At 38.4% G+C, this 16,313-nt stretch overlaps 1 protein-coding gene across 1 annotated transcript; it reads right to left on the bottom strand.

Annotated features, from left to right (window-relative positions):
- Positions 1 to 514: 514 nt before the first annotated feature.
- On the bottom strand, positions 515 to 16,221 carry edem1 (ER degradation enhancer, mannosidase alpha-like 1). Its single transcript, XM_079884524.1, has 12 exons — positions 15,612 to 16,221; positions 15,059 to 15,131; positions 12,347 to 12,450; positions 11,875 to 12,046; positions 11,616 to 11,799; positions 10,679 to 10,853; positions 10,169 to 10,289; positions 4,108 to 4,278; positions 3,936 to 4,009; positions 3,754 to 3,850; positions 3,439 to 3,600; positions 515 to 2,069 (listed from the first exon to the last, which is right to left on the bottom strand). The coding sequence occupies exons 1-12, from the start codon at positions 16,073 to 16,075 to the stop codon at positions 1,980 to 1,982; spliced, it is 1,887 nt and encodes a 628-aa protein (XP_079740650.1). The 5' UTR covers positions 16,076 to 16,221; the 3' UTR covers positions 515 to 1,979.
- Between the last annotated feature and the right edge of the window lie 92 nt (positions 16,222 to 16,313).

Raw genomic sequence — 16,313 nt, 5'->3', positions numbered from 1 at the left:
TTTTTTTTTTTAAGAATTATTTGATTTATTAATGTGTGTGTGTGTGTGTGTGTGTGTGTGTGTGTGTGTGTGTGTGTGTGTGTGTGTGTGTGTGTGTGTGTGTGTGTGTGTGTGTGTGTGTGTGTGTGTCTTTATAGATATAAAAATAATTAATATAAATGAAATAAAAAATTATTATTCATAAAAATTAAGTGTTAAAAGGCACCTATTATGTCCCTTTTTACAAGATGTAAAATAAGTCTCTGATGTCCCCAGAGTGTGTATGTCAAGTTTTAACTGAAAATACCCCACAGATCATTTGCGAGCGCAACCTGCAAAAGTAAAGCGCATTAACACCACTTTATCTGAGTTTATTAATGGATCTGTTCCAATGGCTTTGCATTACAGTGTTATAAATATTCAAAGCATTTTTGCAGTTTCAATGATGTTTAATAGAATGATTGTACAGTACCAAACACACTGATTCTATTTTGTGCCTTTTGCAGTTTCAACTCAATCAAGTTAGACTATCAAACAGTTTTGCCAAGTCATGGTTTTAATTTCGATTTGATAAAATGCACAGTGTAGACATCCACCTTTGTCTCTTTAATCACAAATAAAATCAACAAGCAGAACAACATTAACCTAATAAACTTTAATTAGAATACTTGTTTTTGATAAAAACAAATTTGGAATAAATATCAACCCCTAATTACTGAGAGTATCCTCCATACGAGCCCCAAAGAAATAATCTGCAATACCAAAGAAATTAATTCTTCTCTCATCAGCACAATGATCATTCTCAGAATCCCTTATTTTCGACTTTTGTTCAGAAAACATATGCGACGACATCTAAGCATTAAAAGAGAAAAAGTTAACAATGTTACTGACACATTACATGCATATCACCTCGAGTGACTGCATCATGGCAAACTACTGATCCTGAGGACTGAAGAAAAATGAAAAAGAAATTTGTTAAAGGCACATGTCTTTGTTAAATGTTGTCATATTTGGTCCAAGAACATTTTTACATTTTTAATGCATGTAATCGTTTTCTTGTTTGTTTAAACACAAAATAGAAGAGTGGAGACAAATTACTAGACCTAATTGAGAGAGAATCTACGGCACTTCCTCGACCCGCTGTGCAAAACGTACCAAATTATATGAGGTTTGCTCAGTTAAAATACACGAATGAGTGGAGATTTCAAACTTACCAAACATGTATGCTACATAACAAAACCGTTCCAATTTTATCACAATACACTGACAGCAACATTAGAATGGGTACAGTTGGAAATATGGAATCATGCAAATAAACTAAAAATAGGCCACAGTGTTCTACACCTAGCAAACCAAGGCACAAAATTACCAATGAAGAACGTGTCAAATTGCAAAGTGAACAAGTCATCAGAATGCAGTTTGATTTGTAATAAATGAAGCCCATCTGTTGTGTGTGTTCCTGAAAGACATATACTGGATAAACAACTGTTTTTCTAGTATAAAGCTTATTTGAATGCTTGTTCCTTGAGAAGAAAACTGAAACATGCATACCATCTGTCAACCCATTAGAGCCCTTAATAATACTAGGTCAAGTTTCATTATACATGGCACTGAAGAAAACATGTAACACACTCATTGCACAATGCAGAAGGCGATCAGCCTTAGGAATCAAAAACAGTTTTGTGATTGATTTTTACGATTCTGGAGAGCCAAACTTCCCTGAATGTGCTTTTTTTTTTTTAATGCTGTGGACTTTGCTGGCTGGATCTGAATATGTAACCAAACCCAAACACCTGGTCCAGCTTAAGAATGACACTTTCATGTCAAAAAAAACAATAAAAAAAATACAACGCCACAACAAAACGTACTGGTTGATTTGTTGACCAAATACCTTGCCACTCCATGTGCAAAAAGAGACTGCAAAGTTATCTGATGGGAGAGTTATTGAACCCCTCCAGGGGGTTTGTAGGTGCTGAGACCTCCAGGGAGCAGGACTGATGTCAGGACAGCCCCACCATGTGGTCGATTTGCCTCATGTACATGCTCTTTAGAGGAAGGCCATAACGTCTCTCTTCGGAAATCCTTTCACACTATTGGACAAATGAAAATATGTCATTCTTATTTCTATGACCACTTTTTAGATTTCATACTGTCACTAACAAAATACTCGATTAGACACTTTAATATTGAAATTATATTTTAATGTAATGGGATAATGTATCCCAAGAAGCCTAAAAAAAAAAAAAATGCTGGTAGTGGCTAATTGTAATTTGTTAATTAAAAAGAAATATAAATGAAAGGGGTCATGACATTATCAAATTTGCCTTGATCTTTTGACATATAAGAGGTATTCGTACCATTAAAACATTCTGCCATTTTCAGAGCTTAAAACGTCCTCAGTACAAACAAGGCATTTATCAAGCTCCAAAAACAGCTTGTTTTGATATTGCAAGATCTGTGACATCACACATATATTTGCATATGACTGCCTCCAGAGCAGGACCTCAACAAATAGATATACAACATTGCATGATAGGCCCCGCCCACTGACATTCAGAGTCTTAACGGCTGACATGTGCATTGACGCGTCTAGTTTAAACAGCTCGTTTGCATCTCTCTACAGTCTTCAGAAGGATCACAGCATCGGAAACAAGTGGATGATTTTTAATGGCGTCCCGGATAGCGTCTGAGGAATATATATATTAGTTCAGAACATTTTGTTTTGTAAACGAGGCACAGTGTAATGGAGATTTTAAAAATATATTTTTGTTGAAAGATGAAGCACCCAACTGTATTGGATCTGACAACAGCTGCATCACAAACCTGAAGTAAATGATTTCAGAATGCTTTGTCTTAGTGGATAATGTTTTCAAAACACTTACTCATGTGCAATAGCAAGTGGGCGTTGATATTGTTTTCTATGCAGTGATATTAGCCAATCATAACAGTTGCCCTTAACTGGCAAGCCTTAAAGGAGCAGCCCCTTAAAAACGGTCAGAATGAGGGTGAAAATATTCATTTTTCTGCTTATACAAATATATTTTTGATTGTACTGTTTTGTGTGCGTGTAAAAAAAACTTTCATTAACATAAGTAAACCTCAAGAAACATTAAAATAATAAAAAATATCATGACCCCTTTAATTCACATAATTTCACTATTATTGCAGTAGCTTCACTTCAAAGCACTGAATCCCTCCTTTTATAAATAAGGTGACTGCTTTGTTGTTTTTGGTGTTTTTTGCCTGTAGCAAGAGAAAATCAGCAGGTTGTGAAGGAGCATATCATTGACTGGACAAGCTGACTGAATTAACTTGCACCTAAACAAGTTTAATAAAAGAAAACTTTTCTGATTAAAGGCGTTGCATTCATGAATGACTCAAAAGATTCATTGAGATCGCCACTATAATTCATATTCATAAGTGGGATGACTGCTAGTGTCTATTAAACCAATTTCTTACGTTGCTTATGTTGGCTGGGGGCTCTTTGTTGGGCTCTTCACATGGGAATTGCTCTTCCCAACTTTTCTCCCTGAAGCGTTGATCTATCGGCACTATATGGCCTTCTGTAGTGAAGATGTACTTATTCTCAGACTTGTGCAGCGGGTTGTCTTCATCAAAGAGCTGTAAAGGAGTGTAAAATATAATTTAGTGATTGACATGGCAGCAGCATAAAACTTGACTGACCATGTTTATAGTTTATAAATTTAAACTATAAGATTTGAGTGAGAATAGAACATTTTTAAAAGGGAGAGCATATAGAAACAGAAAACTAACCAAAAAAAGGTATTTGCAGGTTTCACTGAGGAAGAAACTCTCCATGCGATCTTCTTTGGACTTATCCACCACATGATGGAGAGTGGCATAACCACACCTGAGAAGCAGTCAAACAAAACATCTGTCTTGAGAACATACCAGCAACCCGATCAAATCACTTCCTGACATTTTAATCCACATACCTGACTTTGGTATTTTTTTCGAGGCTTTCAAGGATGTCCATCCCAACGTGAAGATAAAAAGGATTCTTGGTTGCCTGTAGAAAGTCAAGTTCATCGTCGGTAATTATACTGTAATGCTGCAGTCTAAAAATCTGGTCATAATCGAAAAAGAGCAGTTAGAAAAGGTTTGTACCTGATAGAGCAGGTATGTGGATTCCACTAGTTCAGGTCTTAAAGGGTAGAAGAGGACATCTGGGGCCTGAAGCTGCCAGTTGTATCTCTCAGGAAGAGCCCCGAAACGCTTCCAGATTGCATAGTAGAAGGCATGAAGGCAAATGGCGTTTTCAACATCTCCATTCAAAACCTGAGCAACAGAAATGTGTGCACCTGGTTAGAAACCCTGGTTAATGAACAATGGAAAAAGGCTATCAGCAGGTCTAGTTTAGTCCATTTTTGTATGCACTTGAGTCAAGTAGATTCCACAGATATAACTGAAACACTGTTCAATTAGTTGAACAACTGGATTTTCATATTAGATCAGAAAGTTTATGTTTATCACCAAGACTCTCTTATTCATAGGCAGCTACTTCAGATGAAATAGAAACAAAACCTCACATGGAGCCTCTTTAAAGCACTCTAAATAGGGAGCAAATGGTTGCTAAGCTAACGACAAAATATTTTAATAAACATAAATTATATATACTACTACCACCTGTCAAAAGTTTGATGTCAGTAAGATTTTGTTGATGTTTATCAAAGAAGTCTCACCAAGGCTGCATGTATTTGATCAAAATACAGTGAAAACAATAATATTGTGAATGAAATATTATTAGGATTTAAAAGAACTGTCTTTCTATTTATATATTTTATTATCAATGTTAAAAACATATGTGCTGCTTAATAGTTTTTATTGAAACTGATAAAAAAAATAAAAAATAAGGATACTTTAATAAATACAAAGTTCAAAAGAACAGTATTTATTTGCATCTTTTGTGATAAAAAATATAAATAAATAAAAAAACATATTGACCCCAAACTTTTGAACGGTAATGTAAGTTATTGCTTATAATAATGACATAATACTAGATTTTAGAACATTTTTGGTAACACTTTACAGTAAGGTTTCATTAGTTAACTGAACAGAATTAACAATACTTCTAAAGCATTTATTAATCTTATTTAATGTTAATTTCAACATTTACTAATACATTATTAAAATCAAATGTTGTATTTGTTAACATTAGTTAATGCACTGTGAACTAACATGAACAAATAATGAACAGCTAGATTTTTATTATTTTAGTCTAGACGGATTTTTGAAAAATGGCCTTCTATAAGAAGTGAGGAGCATTTATGGGTACAAGTCGGGAACCGGCCTACCTTACATATTTCAAGGGTGCTGAGTCCAAAAAAACTGGTTCCCAAGCGAAATTTTGAGTTTTTTACCTTCTAATTTGCATAACAAAATGGCCGCTAAATTGCCTATCTTGCTCAGTCTTTGGGCCATTTTCCCCTAGTTTTTTTGTAAGTAGGCAATCAGGATGAGGAAATTAAGTTTCTAGATCGATAGTCAAGGGTCAGAGCAAAGATATAATGGAGGCTCACTGCCTTTTTTATGTATATATTTATGCAAAATACCAACTTTTAAGGTGAAATTAAGCATTATTTGTGTCATTTTTTTAAGGCCGACATACATATTCAATCAATATTACTCTTAAATGTTCCCAGTGTATATATGATATGTGATGTATTCCATATTACATAATAACTAATAAAAACACCATTGCAAGTTTTTTTATGCAAATTAAGGCGAGACACTACAGGTGAATAGGGTAACATTTTTAACTAGCAGATATCACCATGAAACTTTCACAGTTGAATACCTACATTAAGATGAGAAACAAAATGTATTACAAGTTTTCTGTAATTTAATGTTTAAATATGCAAATTAGGCCATATCTAATCAAATATGCACTAATTTGCATAGATTTAAAACAACGAAATCTGAGTATTGGATAAAGCCAGGTTAAAAAAAATGTTTCATTGTGTTCACATGTTAGATGGGAAAAAAAAATACAGAGGGATTTATGGATATCTACTTTTGTTATCCTGTAAATCAGAAAATACTGTCAATAGCAATATTTTCGCCATGTTTTTTGGAAAAAAAAGGTTATATAAATCAGGCTAGGAATAATATATTTACAAATCCCTCTGTAAATGTCTTCATAATATAACATAATATAACTATAACTAGGTACAAGTACAAAAGTTTGGTATATAGGTGCTACTGAAGTGGAGCGTCATCCATGTGGTTTCCTTAGTCTGCTTCCGAAGCCTTCACCAGCCCCAAGCAAAACACAAACAAGACGGAAAACAAAAACACCAAAGAATCGACGACGAAAGTTAGGCTTTAATGCTCCAACAGAGTACTCCAAAGAGGTACATCCAAACACAACTACACATAGACGAGACTCAACACGAAACACAAACTGATCTGAACTTAAGTAGTTAGAGGATAATGAGACATGAACACCTGAACACAACACACACCTGAACTGAGTAATGAATCAAATTAACAACCATGAAGATAAGCTAACCAAGGTGAAAACACAAACAGAGTCCATGTGGAGAAAACTAAAAATAAACAAAACCAGATAACCCTGAAAGGAATACAGCTTTCATGTATTATGTGCTCTATTTATTGCTTTTTATGACAAATTTATAAGTAAAAATAATAAAATTATATCATTGTGTTAATTCTTTTTTGTAGTTTTTGTATTATTATTCTATTAAAATGAATGAACTATCTATTAAATATGACATGAATATGAGAACAAGTGAACAAGTTATTTATTTTCATTATACCATATAAAGTTATTATCGTCATTATTTTTTAAGGTGTAAAATAGTTATTTCTGGCACACACAAATTCCGTCATCTTAAGCTGCTCACTCAATTTCATTTCTCTTTTCTCCATAAAGTACATGTGCCATTCACTATAATGAACAAGTGAACTTGTGACCGATTTCAGATGCATCTCAGACGAAACTGCAAAGAAAATGACAAATTATGACCCACAGACAAAACTTCATAATATAAGTCAGACAAAAACAATAGCTGAAAACCAAAAAGAGCAGAATTAGACTGTGGACCGACTAGACGTTAAAATTTAAGATATTTTTATGGGCTGGCCCCACTCTCATGGAACCAATGAAAACTACTATTTGATAGAAGACTATAGTGGGCCACACATGGTTGCTGCTACTACATACAATATGGGAGAAAGGGTTTGAGGTTAGAGAAAATATTTTTTGAAACATTGTCCCAAATGTCCAAGGCTTCTGAGAGGGGGGTGTAAAACGTCTCGGTTACATATGTAACCCTCGTTCCCTGAGTAGGGAACGGAGACGTTACATCATGACGACGAATGGGGTTTCGCTTAGAAAGCCTCTCATCTTCGAGAAATAAAACGAGCCATTGGCAAAGAAATGCCATGGGTCTGCGGAATTTGCATTGCGTAACTCCGCCTTACCTCATATAAGGAAGTATGCTGGCACCATGCAGATATGTTTCTTCGCCGAGGAGCGGCAACGTACACTTTCAGGGTGGAGGGAGACTGCCTTCGGTCCAACCCTTCTTGCAGGAAGGAAAGCACGACACTGATCGGGCATTTTCTGGGGTCTTCTCTGCGAGAAGAGCACCAGGTGACGAAGAGGTTCCACTTCAACACGTAGGCATGTCTCGTGGACGATGCTCTAGCGGAAGTGATGGTAGCCACTACCGCTGGTGGTTGGGTACTCAAACCTGCCTCGTCCCATCCAGGAGCCACACGTGAAGGTTCCAAAGATCGGGATGAGGGTACCATAGGGTGCACCGTCCCTGATAAAGCAGGTCGTTCCTCAGAGGGATTGGCCAAGGAGGTGCTGTCGCGAGGAGGACTAGTTTGGAGAACCAGGTCCGGTTGTGTCAATGAGGGGCAACCAAAATTACCTTCTTCCTGTCCTCCCTGAGCTTGCACAGGGTCTGTGCAAGAAGGCTCACTGGGGAAAATGCATACTTGCAAAGGCCCCGCGGCCAGCTGTGCACCAGTGTGTCCGTGCCGCAATGGGACGAGTCGTGGGAGGCAAACAGGTCTACCTGTGCGTCCCCGAACTGATCCCAAATCAGCTGAACTGTCTTTGGATGGAGTCTCCATTCTCCAGGGAGAGGCTGAAGCCACGAAAGCACGTGAGCATCTTGAACGGAAGCCTGTGAAGGGATCGGTTGAAGACGTGCAGGTCCAGGATTGGCCGTAACCCACCGGTTTTCTTTGGTACAATGAAGTAAGGGCTGTAGAACCCGGACTTCATTTCGGCTGGAGGGACAATCTCGACTGCACCTTTCGCCAGTAACAGGGGCATTGCCACCCACCATAGTGTAACGGACTCCCCGGAGGCGGGGAGGAGATTGTGCGAACTGAATCGCATAGCCGAGCCTGGTGGTTCTCTCAACCCAGCGGGACAGGTTGGGAAACTCTAGCCAGGCTCCCAAGAACTGAACCAGCGGGGTCATGGGAACCACAGACGTACCCTCGGTAGGGCAGCGAAGTGGAGTGAACGGTCCGGACGTGGGCGGCGTAGCGACCCGGTGTGGGGGCACGGTCATTGCCGCATCCTGACAGAGGAGGCCAGGGAAGGACCAGTGTTCCATGGGGGGCCTGCTCTGACAGAGGTCTGGCGACAGAGGGGGACAAGAGTGGCGAGGCAGAGCGTCGCACACTGCCATCCATGGCCTCTTGGGGCTCGGAGGAAGGGGCATCAGTTCTTAGAAAAAAGATTCTCCCCCGGCCCTCCACCGGGGGAAGGAGTGGTCCTGCTACCAGCTCCTGAGAAGAACTGAGCCCTAACTCCAAGCTGCCCATCTCAGGAGTGCTGCTTAGCCTGGCGTTTTGGCCGGCTAAGGGGCGGAGACGGGTGGTGCCGTCCTCCTGCTTGGGGCCGGTGAAGGCTTCGGAAGCAGACTAAGGAAACCACATGGATGACGCTCCACTTCAGTAGCACCTATACACCAAACTTTCCAGTCTTGTACCTAGTTATATTATGAAGACATTTACAGAGGGATTTGTAAATATATTATTCCTAGCCTGATTTATATAACATTTTATTCCAAAAAACATGGCGAAAATATTGCTATTGACAGTATTTTCTGATTTACAGGATAACAAAAGTAGATATCCATAAATCCCTCTGTATTTTTTTTCCCATCTAATATGTGAACACAATGAAAAAATCATTTTTAACCTGGCTTTATCCAATACTCAGATTTCGTTGTTTTAAATATATGCAAATTAGTGCACATTTGATTAGATATAGCCTAATTTGCATATTTAAACATTAAATTACAGAAAACTTGTAATACATTTTTTTCTCATCTTAATGTAGGTAATCAACTGTGAAAGTTTCATGGTGATATCTGCTAGTTAAAAATGTTACCCTATTCACCTGTAGTGTCTCGCCTTAATTTGCATAAAAAATGAAATCTCAGACAACTTGCAATGGTGTTTTTCTTAGTTATTATGTAATATGGAATACATCACATATCATATATACACTGGGAACATTTAAGAGTGATATTGATTGAATATGTATGTCGGCCTTAAAAAATGACACAAATAATGCTTAATTTCACCTTAAAAGTTGGTATTTTGCATAAATATATACATAAAAAAGGCAATGAGCCTCCATTATATCTTTGCTCTGACCCTTGACTATCGATCTAGAAACTTAATTTCCTCATCCTGATTGCCTACTTACAAAAAAAATAGGGGAAAATGGTCCAACGACTGAGCAAGATAGGCAATTTGGCGGCCATTTTGATATGCAAATTAGAAGGTCAAAAACTCAAAATGTTGCTTGGGAACCAGTTTTTTTGGACTCAGCACCCTTGAAATATGTAAGGTAGGCCGGTTCCCGACTTGTACCCATAAATGCTCCTCACTTTCACTTTTTGGGCACTTCCCATCTAGACTATTTAAGATTAATAAATATTGGAACAAATGTATTCCTAATTGTTAGTTGATGTTAGTTAATACATTCACTAATGCTAACAAATGAGTCCTTATTGTAAAGTGTTACCACATTTTTTTTATGTGGTAAAAAAATTGAGTACTTAAGAACTAAGGCTAGGCTGTATTCAGAATGTACTGTACTTAGATTAAATAAAGACAATAGAGAGATTGAACGAGAAGCAGGAGACAATTAAGACACGTTTTAGACCTGTAGTCCAGGGAAGAATGCCTGCAGAGAGTCAATCCATGTGTTCATGATCTGCCCATTAAACATGTTCACATTCACATACAGTGGTGGGTCACCCTCTCCTTCATTACACGCCTCTCTTCTGTAAAAGTAAAGAAAAAAAAGTGCACAATTAGAACCAGGATGTGTCAACAAAAGCATTACAATAGTTTAATAAGGAATCATTAATGCACACCCTGAGGTAAAACTTCTGCATATCTGTGTAGTTATAGAAAATGAATAAAAACCTTTAAATGTCAGTCTAGACCTAAACCAATCTGAATGACATATTCACATCCAAGAATGGTTATAATAAATTAACTTGCAAGCAATAGACTCATTGGCTGCAAACCATGCCAAACTACCAAAAATTCCAAGTGACACACTTTATCTGCAGGTGGTTAGACACCCACATGCAAACTTCCTTTGGTCTTTGTAAGCTCAAACTGCTGCCACAAACAGCTGTGGTCACATGCACATGTTTATAATCACCCTCTTCTCAGGTGGCTCTGAATGCTCTCGTAAGCTGCAGAGAACATCATGTAATCTTCCTTCTTTCCAAATAAGATGTAAGACTTGAGGAGGTACTCGTAGAACGAGTCCATGCCAGCACCAAGACCGCTCTGCTTCCCCACCCACTGACCAGTCTGAATGTTCACCACATTCCCTGGAAAAGGGACAAAAGGATCATCACTGGTCAGACAAAGACATGTGATCACAAATTAAAGATACTGGATCCAAAACAAAAGAAAAAGAAAAGGTCTGTAGTTATTGTTTAAGGAAGGACTTCACACTGCAAGCCTTAGTGTTCAATTCAGATTTTTTTGTTTGGCTGTTCACATTATTTTTAAAATGTGGCCAATATCAGATTTGACTGTTGACAGGTCACGATCCTGAACTGACCCGCACGCGCAAAAGAACAATAACAAAGATGGCACACAGCACGCTGTCATACAGATGTAAACAGAGGTTACTAAAGTCAGGATTTACACAAGCCATTTTGTGCTAAGGAAGCCAGTGAATTTGTGCACAGGTGAAAAGGAGGACACAGACGAGGAAGAGAGCAAAGTTTTTCTCATATAGTTATAGACTTCGCTGCAGTCTTCCATATTCACCGAGTGACCAAACAAATACCGGTATGTAGAATCATATAAATCATAGTGTTGATCTAGAGTGACATAAATGTTGCATGACAATTCAGACTGAGGTCGCATTGCAAAACATCAGACCCTTATCTGATTTAGGACCCCATATGGAAGTGACCCAAATCAGAATCAAAAAGGTTAGATTCCATGTGGTTTGTGCTGTTCACACTGTTGTGACAAAAAAAAAAAAGATCTGCCTCACATATAAGTATAAATCGAATTTGGGCCACTTTTACCTGCAGTCTGAATGTACCCTAAAACAGACCAAAAATGCAACCACTTACCCAACAGCCCAGTTTCATTGCTTCTCAAGTTCCACAGAGCTTTAACAGCCCGCCGGGCGACCCATTCAAATGTGGAGTCGCCAATCAGACGGCTAAGAATGCCAAACTCCACGAGCAGAGAACCCGCCCCTGCCGTACACGTCTCATTAATGCTGTCAGGAGGAACACCTTTCTTTAAATTCACCTGCACAAAACCATGGTAAGATACAAATGTCAAATGCAGCAAAAACTAGGCCATGTCTATGTACGTGGGCCTGACCCTGGGATAGGGGATGCCTGTGCTAGTGTTCTCAAAGGCAGGTAGGAGTCGAACAGCAAGGTCATGTGCCAGGTGCAGTAGCTCATTGTCATAGTCCTTTAGCCCTATGTCCCCAAAAGGATGCAGTGGGTCAGTCAGCAGAATATGGGATGAGATCAAACTGCCAAGAATTCTGAAAAGGGAACATTTATTTCAGTTACTTCCTGGTTAACAACAAAGATGCTGTTTTGAACACACTTCTCACTTTATTTAAAAGTGTGAATAGAACCGTAGCAGATTAATTATTCTATTTAAAAAATGGTTTGTTTTGTCAAATGACAAAGCTCTATAAAAAAAAAAAAATCATTCATAGAACACAAAAGGAGAACACTTCTTATTTCCATACAATGATTGAATGGGAATGGATAGGATTCCTTTATCAACTAATCGACGAGGGTGTTGACGGACTGAATAAAAGAGTGAAATACTGCACCTAATGTTGGCCTCAAAGACTTGAACAGTGGAGTCCTTGTCAAAAGACACCGTCTCAATCACCAGCTTAACAGCTCGATGGAACTCTGTCACATTTCCAAGCACCTGCAGAAATGGAAACCAAACATGGGAGTACATTATGCATCCATGTACATACTTATGATGACTACTGAATTAAGCTGAGGTGACACGGAAGTGAGGAATTCCTGAGATTTTCTGTAAGTAATAGCCAATTTTTGTTTTTGTTCACTAGATAACTGAAAGTTAATCATAAGTGCAGATAAATTCAAGGTTGTTTACAGGGACACACATAAAACAGCTACTCCCTCTTTCTCTTCTCATGTAGTAAAGGATAAATAATGGGCCTTTTCATGAAACATGAGCAGAACAAATTTTAGCAACAGTAAAAAAAAAAAACGACTGTAACTTATGTTGTAGAATAAAATGTGAAAGTCTCTTTAAGTAATACAAAACGCAGACCTTATTTTACTTATAAATCATAAACCAGCATCTATGGGAGGGAACCCATAGCTCAAAAATGCTAAATCTGTTCTGGATTTTAGGACTATAAACAGAATGGCTCAAATTATTTTATTTTTAGAAGATTATACTATTAGGCAGTTCAGCTGATTTTTGTAGCAAAATTTGTCAAAAATCACAAAACATAATTTACTAATAGTAAGAAAGACAAAAAAATACTTAAACTAGAAGGCTTGTACAATTATCAGTGTCAACTAATTATTTCTAACTCTTGAGAATTAAATAGAACTGATTTAACCTTAAAGGTAGGGTAGCAATTTCAGAGAGGCTAGCAATAGCAAGCTAGCTTTTAAAGCATGAGATCCCACTCTCCCTTCAGAGCGTCTCCAAAGCCACGCCTCCTTCAAAACACATGAAAGCACAGAGCAGAGTGCAGATTCATTTCGGCATTGATAGTGTTGACAAAGAAAAGCGAAAAATCTGAGTCTGAGATCAGCTCTGGATAGAAAGTCTCAGATTGCCATCTCGTAATTACAGATATGACATGGCGTGAATGCAGCATGATTCATCCTAAGTCACATACTTCCCTACTCTACACTAGGCGAAAAACAGTAAGTGACAAAAGTAGTGTGTCTAGATTCACAGTACTCATACCAAGAGGAGGCAAAAAGTACCCGGATGACCTACTTCTTCCAGCGAGATTCTGAAGTGTGCATATGATGGATAGTTTACTATCCCATGAGGCAACGGGAGAGGATTTATAAATGGCAGTGAAGCTACATAACTGATGCTGGTAGGTATATCATAAAACTTCTATTTAGGGGTGGGTCACGATTTTTTTTTCGGGAAAATCACAAGTCACAATTTTATCACGATTCTTTTTCATGTTGGTTTTACTATTTTGCAAGTGACTGAGCATTACAGCCAAACTAATGTCCTCATTTTAAAAACAAACCCTTAAAAGGAAACAAAATTTTAAAAAAGGAAACAAAAATTAAAAGGATAGTTTCGCCAAAAAAGAAAATTGTCATCATTTACTCTCTCAAGTTGTTTTAAACCTGAATAAGCTTTTCTTCTGTTGAAAATAAAAGTTATTTTGAAGAATAAGTAACCAAGTAACCAAACAGTTGCTGGTCCAGCGTTTAGTTGATCCTGGTAAGCGCTCACTGTCACAGATGTAAACACAACGGCTTTCTTCTTTCACGAGGGGTTTTGGCGTCATGGCATTTGTTTCCAGGCGGACCGATAAAGAACGTGATACACACATCCTGTAGAATTTAACAAATCAGATCGCAACTTCGAAACTCCTGAAGTGTTTCCAGAAAAGTGTGCCATATGCATCAGACGTTCAGCCAACGGTCCGTGGGCGTCACGTCTGAGGCTGAGACTAATGGGGACCAGCAACTGTTTGGAGAGCCACTTTCTTTAAAATATCTTCTTTTGTGTTCAGCACAAGAGAGAAATTAATACAGGTTTGGAACAACATTAGAGTGGGTAAATAATGACAGACTTTTCTTTTTTGGGTGAACTATCCCTTTAAGGACAAGCGGTAGCATGTTTACTATTAGGCTACTGTCACTTTAGGACCGGCACACATCTAATAAACATGCATATGACATGCACCCGATTCTCTCTCGAATGTTTGCTTTCACTTTAGACATAATCAACTGTGCTTATGTAAACCTTGTGTGTATTTGACAGTATTAGCGCAATAAGACTCGAAAGATAACTTAGTCCAGTATCCAGGCACTGTTTGACAGGCTTTTAGTGCCCGTGAGCTTCGTGTATGCGCTCAGAATGTGCATGTTAGAACAGAGGAACAGCACACGAATTCAATTTTTAACTGGCAAGGCTTTAAAGCACATGCAAATAATGAACTTTTGTGAATTGCAGTATCCCATGAGTGTAAGTCTACCTCTGCATTAATATGTGATGTGAATGTACGTACATGTGTGTTGCGTGTACAGTATGTTGAGACAGAGGCACCAGAACTGCAACTGATAGAATACACTGTAGCACGATACTATGATATTTCTTCAAAAGCAGATCGTGGAGACATTTTAAACATCCACGATCAAAAATCGTAATATCGCACACCCCTACTTATATTATTGATTGCTATCAGGATGTGAAGAGTTTCAACCAGTATAACAAAAAGATTTTATAAAAAAAATTGCCTACCCTACCTTTAAGTTAACCTTAAGTCATCTGTCTGTTTAAGAGGCTGACTTACCAACAGCGTATCAAGAGCATCAATGAGGGTCAAGGAGTAGTTTCCAAGGACATCGTTGATGTTGATATTTGACCTAGTAGAAATACACAAGCAAATGTATCCTTAGGTCTATTCGGTTTTGATATGCTGCCATTATTCAAATACATTGGGATAAATTAAAGCCAAAAAAATCTGTGGTGCTGGATATAAAAGAGATATTTCTCCTTTTCCATGTCTCCTATGCACAGACTTTGGGTCTGACTTGAAAAGTTTCTACTTGTTACTCACCTGTTATCTAAACAGGAACTAAAGGAAAAAGCTTGATTAGCAACATTTTGTTACACAGGTATTTGATTCACAGGACACTTCTTTTCCGGAACAATGAATGGAAGAAAAGGGAATAAAGAAAGACTGTAAAGTGTAGACGAATATAAATTCATATACACGGGTCATGCCAAGATCTTCTCAGTCAGTTCCTCTTGAGAATTCAATAAAGCATATAGTTAGCATGAAATGAAACATTACAGATGGTCGTTTTGAAGGTTGATATGGATTAGTCAGTAGCCTAACTTACGGGTTGAGCACGTCAGGCCCTCGACCTTCACAAGCTATAGGGTTAAGTTCATCCTTTGGAAAGGCAAACTTCATGTAGTTATCATATCCGAAATAAAACATGTCTCGCGCCATTCCCCTCATTTTCACTTTCAGCTCGTCAGGGAAGGAGCTGTACTTTCTGTCATATTCATCTCTGCCCTCCTGAAAGAAGCTGAGGTAGGATTTCTTTGGTGAATTCCCATTAATCTTGGAGCAGGTCTTTGCTTGAAGGTTTCTGTGGTCGTACACGTGCTGTGGCCAATCGTTAGTTTTGACGGTGGCTCTCTCGCCATCATTGAGAAGTTCAATTTTATGCAAGTTGAACGAGAATTTAATGGGGAAGTCAAAGCCCCAGCTGGGTCCCAGTCCAAACACTAGCCACACCGCGCAATTTAGCACCACTCTCAAAACAAGAAGACCCACGACTATTGACCTCCATTGCATCTTTGCCTGTTGTTGTCCTTAAAAGTCATAATTTACTTCGACGTTGCGACTTACCGAAGCGCAAAAGTCAACAGTTTTCATCCCGCTTTCAGTTCTCACACACTTCCTGTCAACAAACCAGCCCCTCCCTGGTCCTCAACGCTGATTGGTCAGCCACCGGCAACGTCATGACGGAGAGGGCGAATAGTTAATGTAGGCGTGACTCATACACGCAGTGAGCAGCGGAGATGTCGTGGCA

The sequence above is a fragment of the Squalius cephalus genome (genome assembly GCF_949319135.1).
Source record: "Squalius cephalus genome assembly, chromosome: 10".
Lineage (NCBI taxonomy): Eukaryota > Metazoa > Chordata > Actinopteri > Cypriniformes > Leuciscidae > Squalius > Squalius cephalus.
Note: the sequence above shows the minus strand (reverse complement) of the source record. Positions and strands in the feature narration are given on the sequence as shown.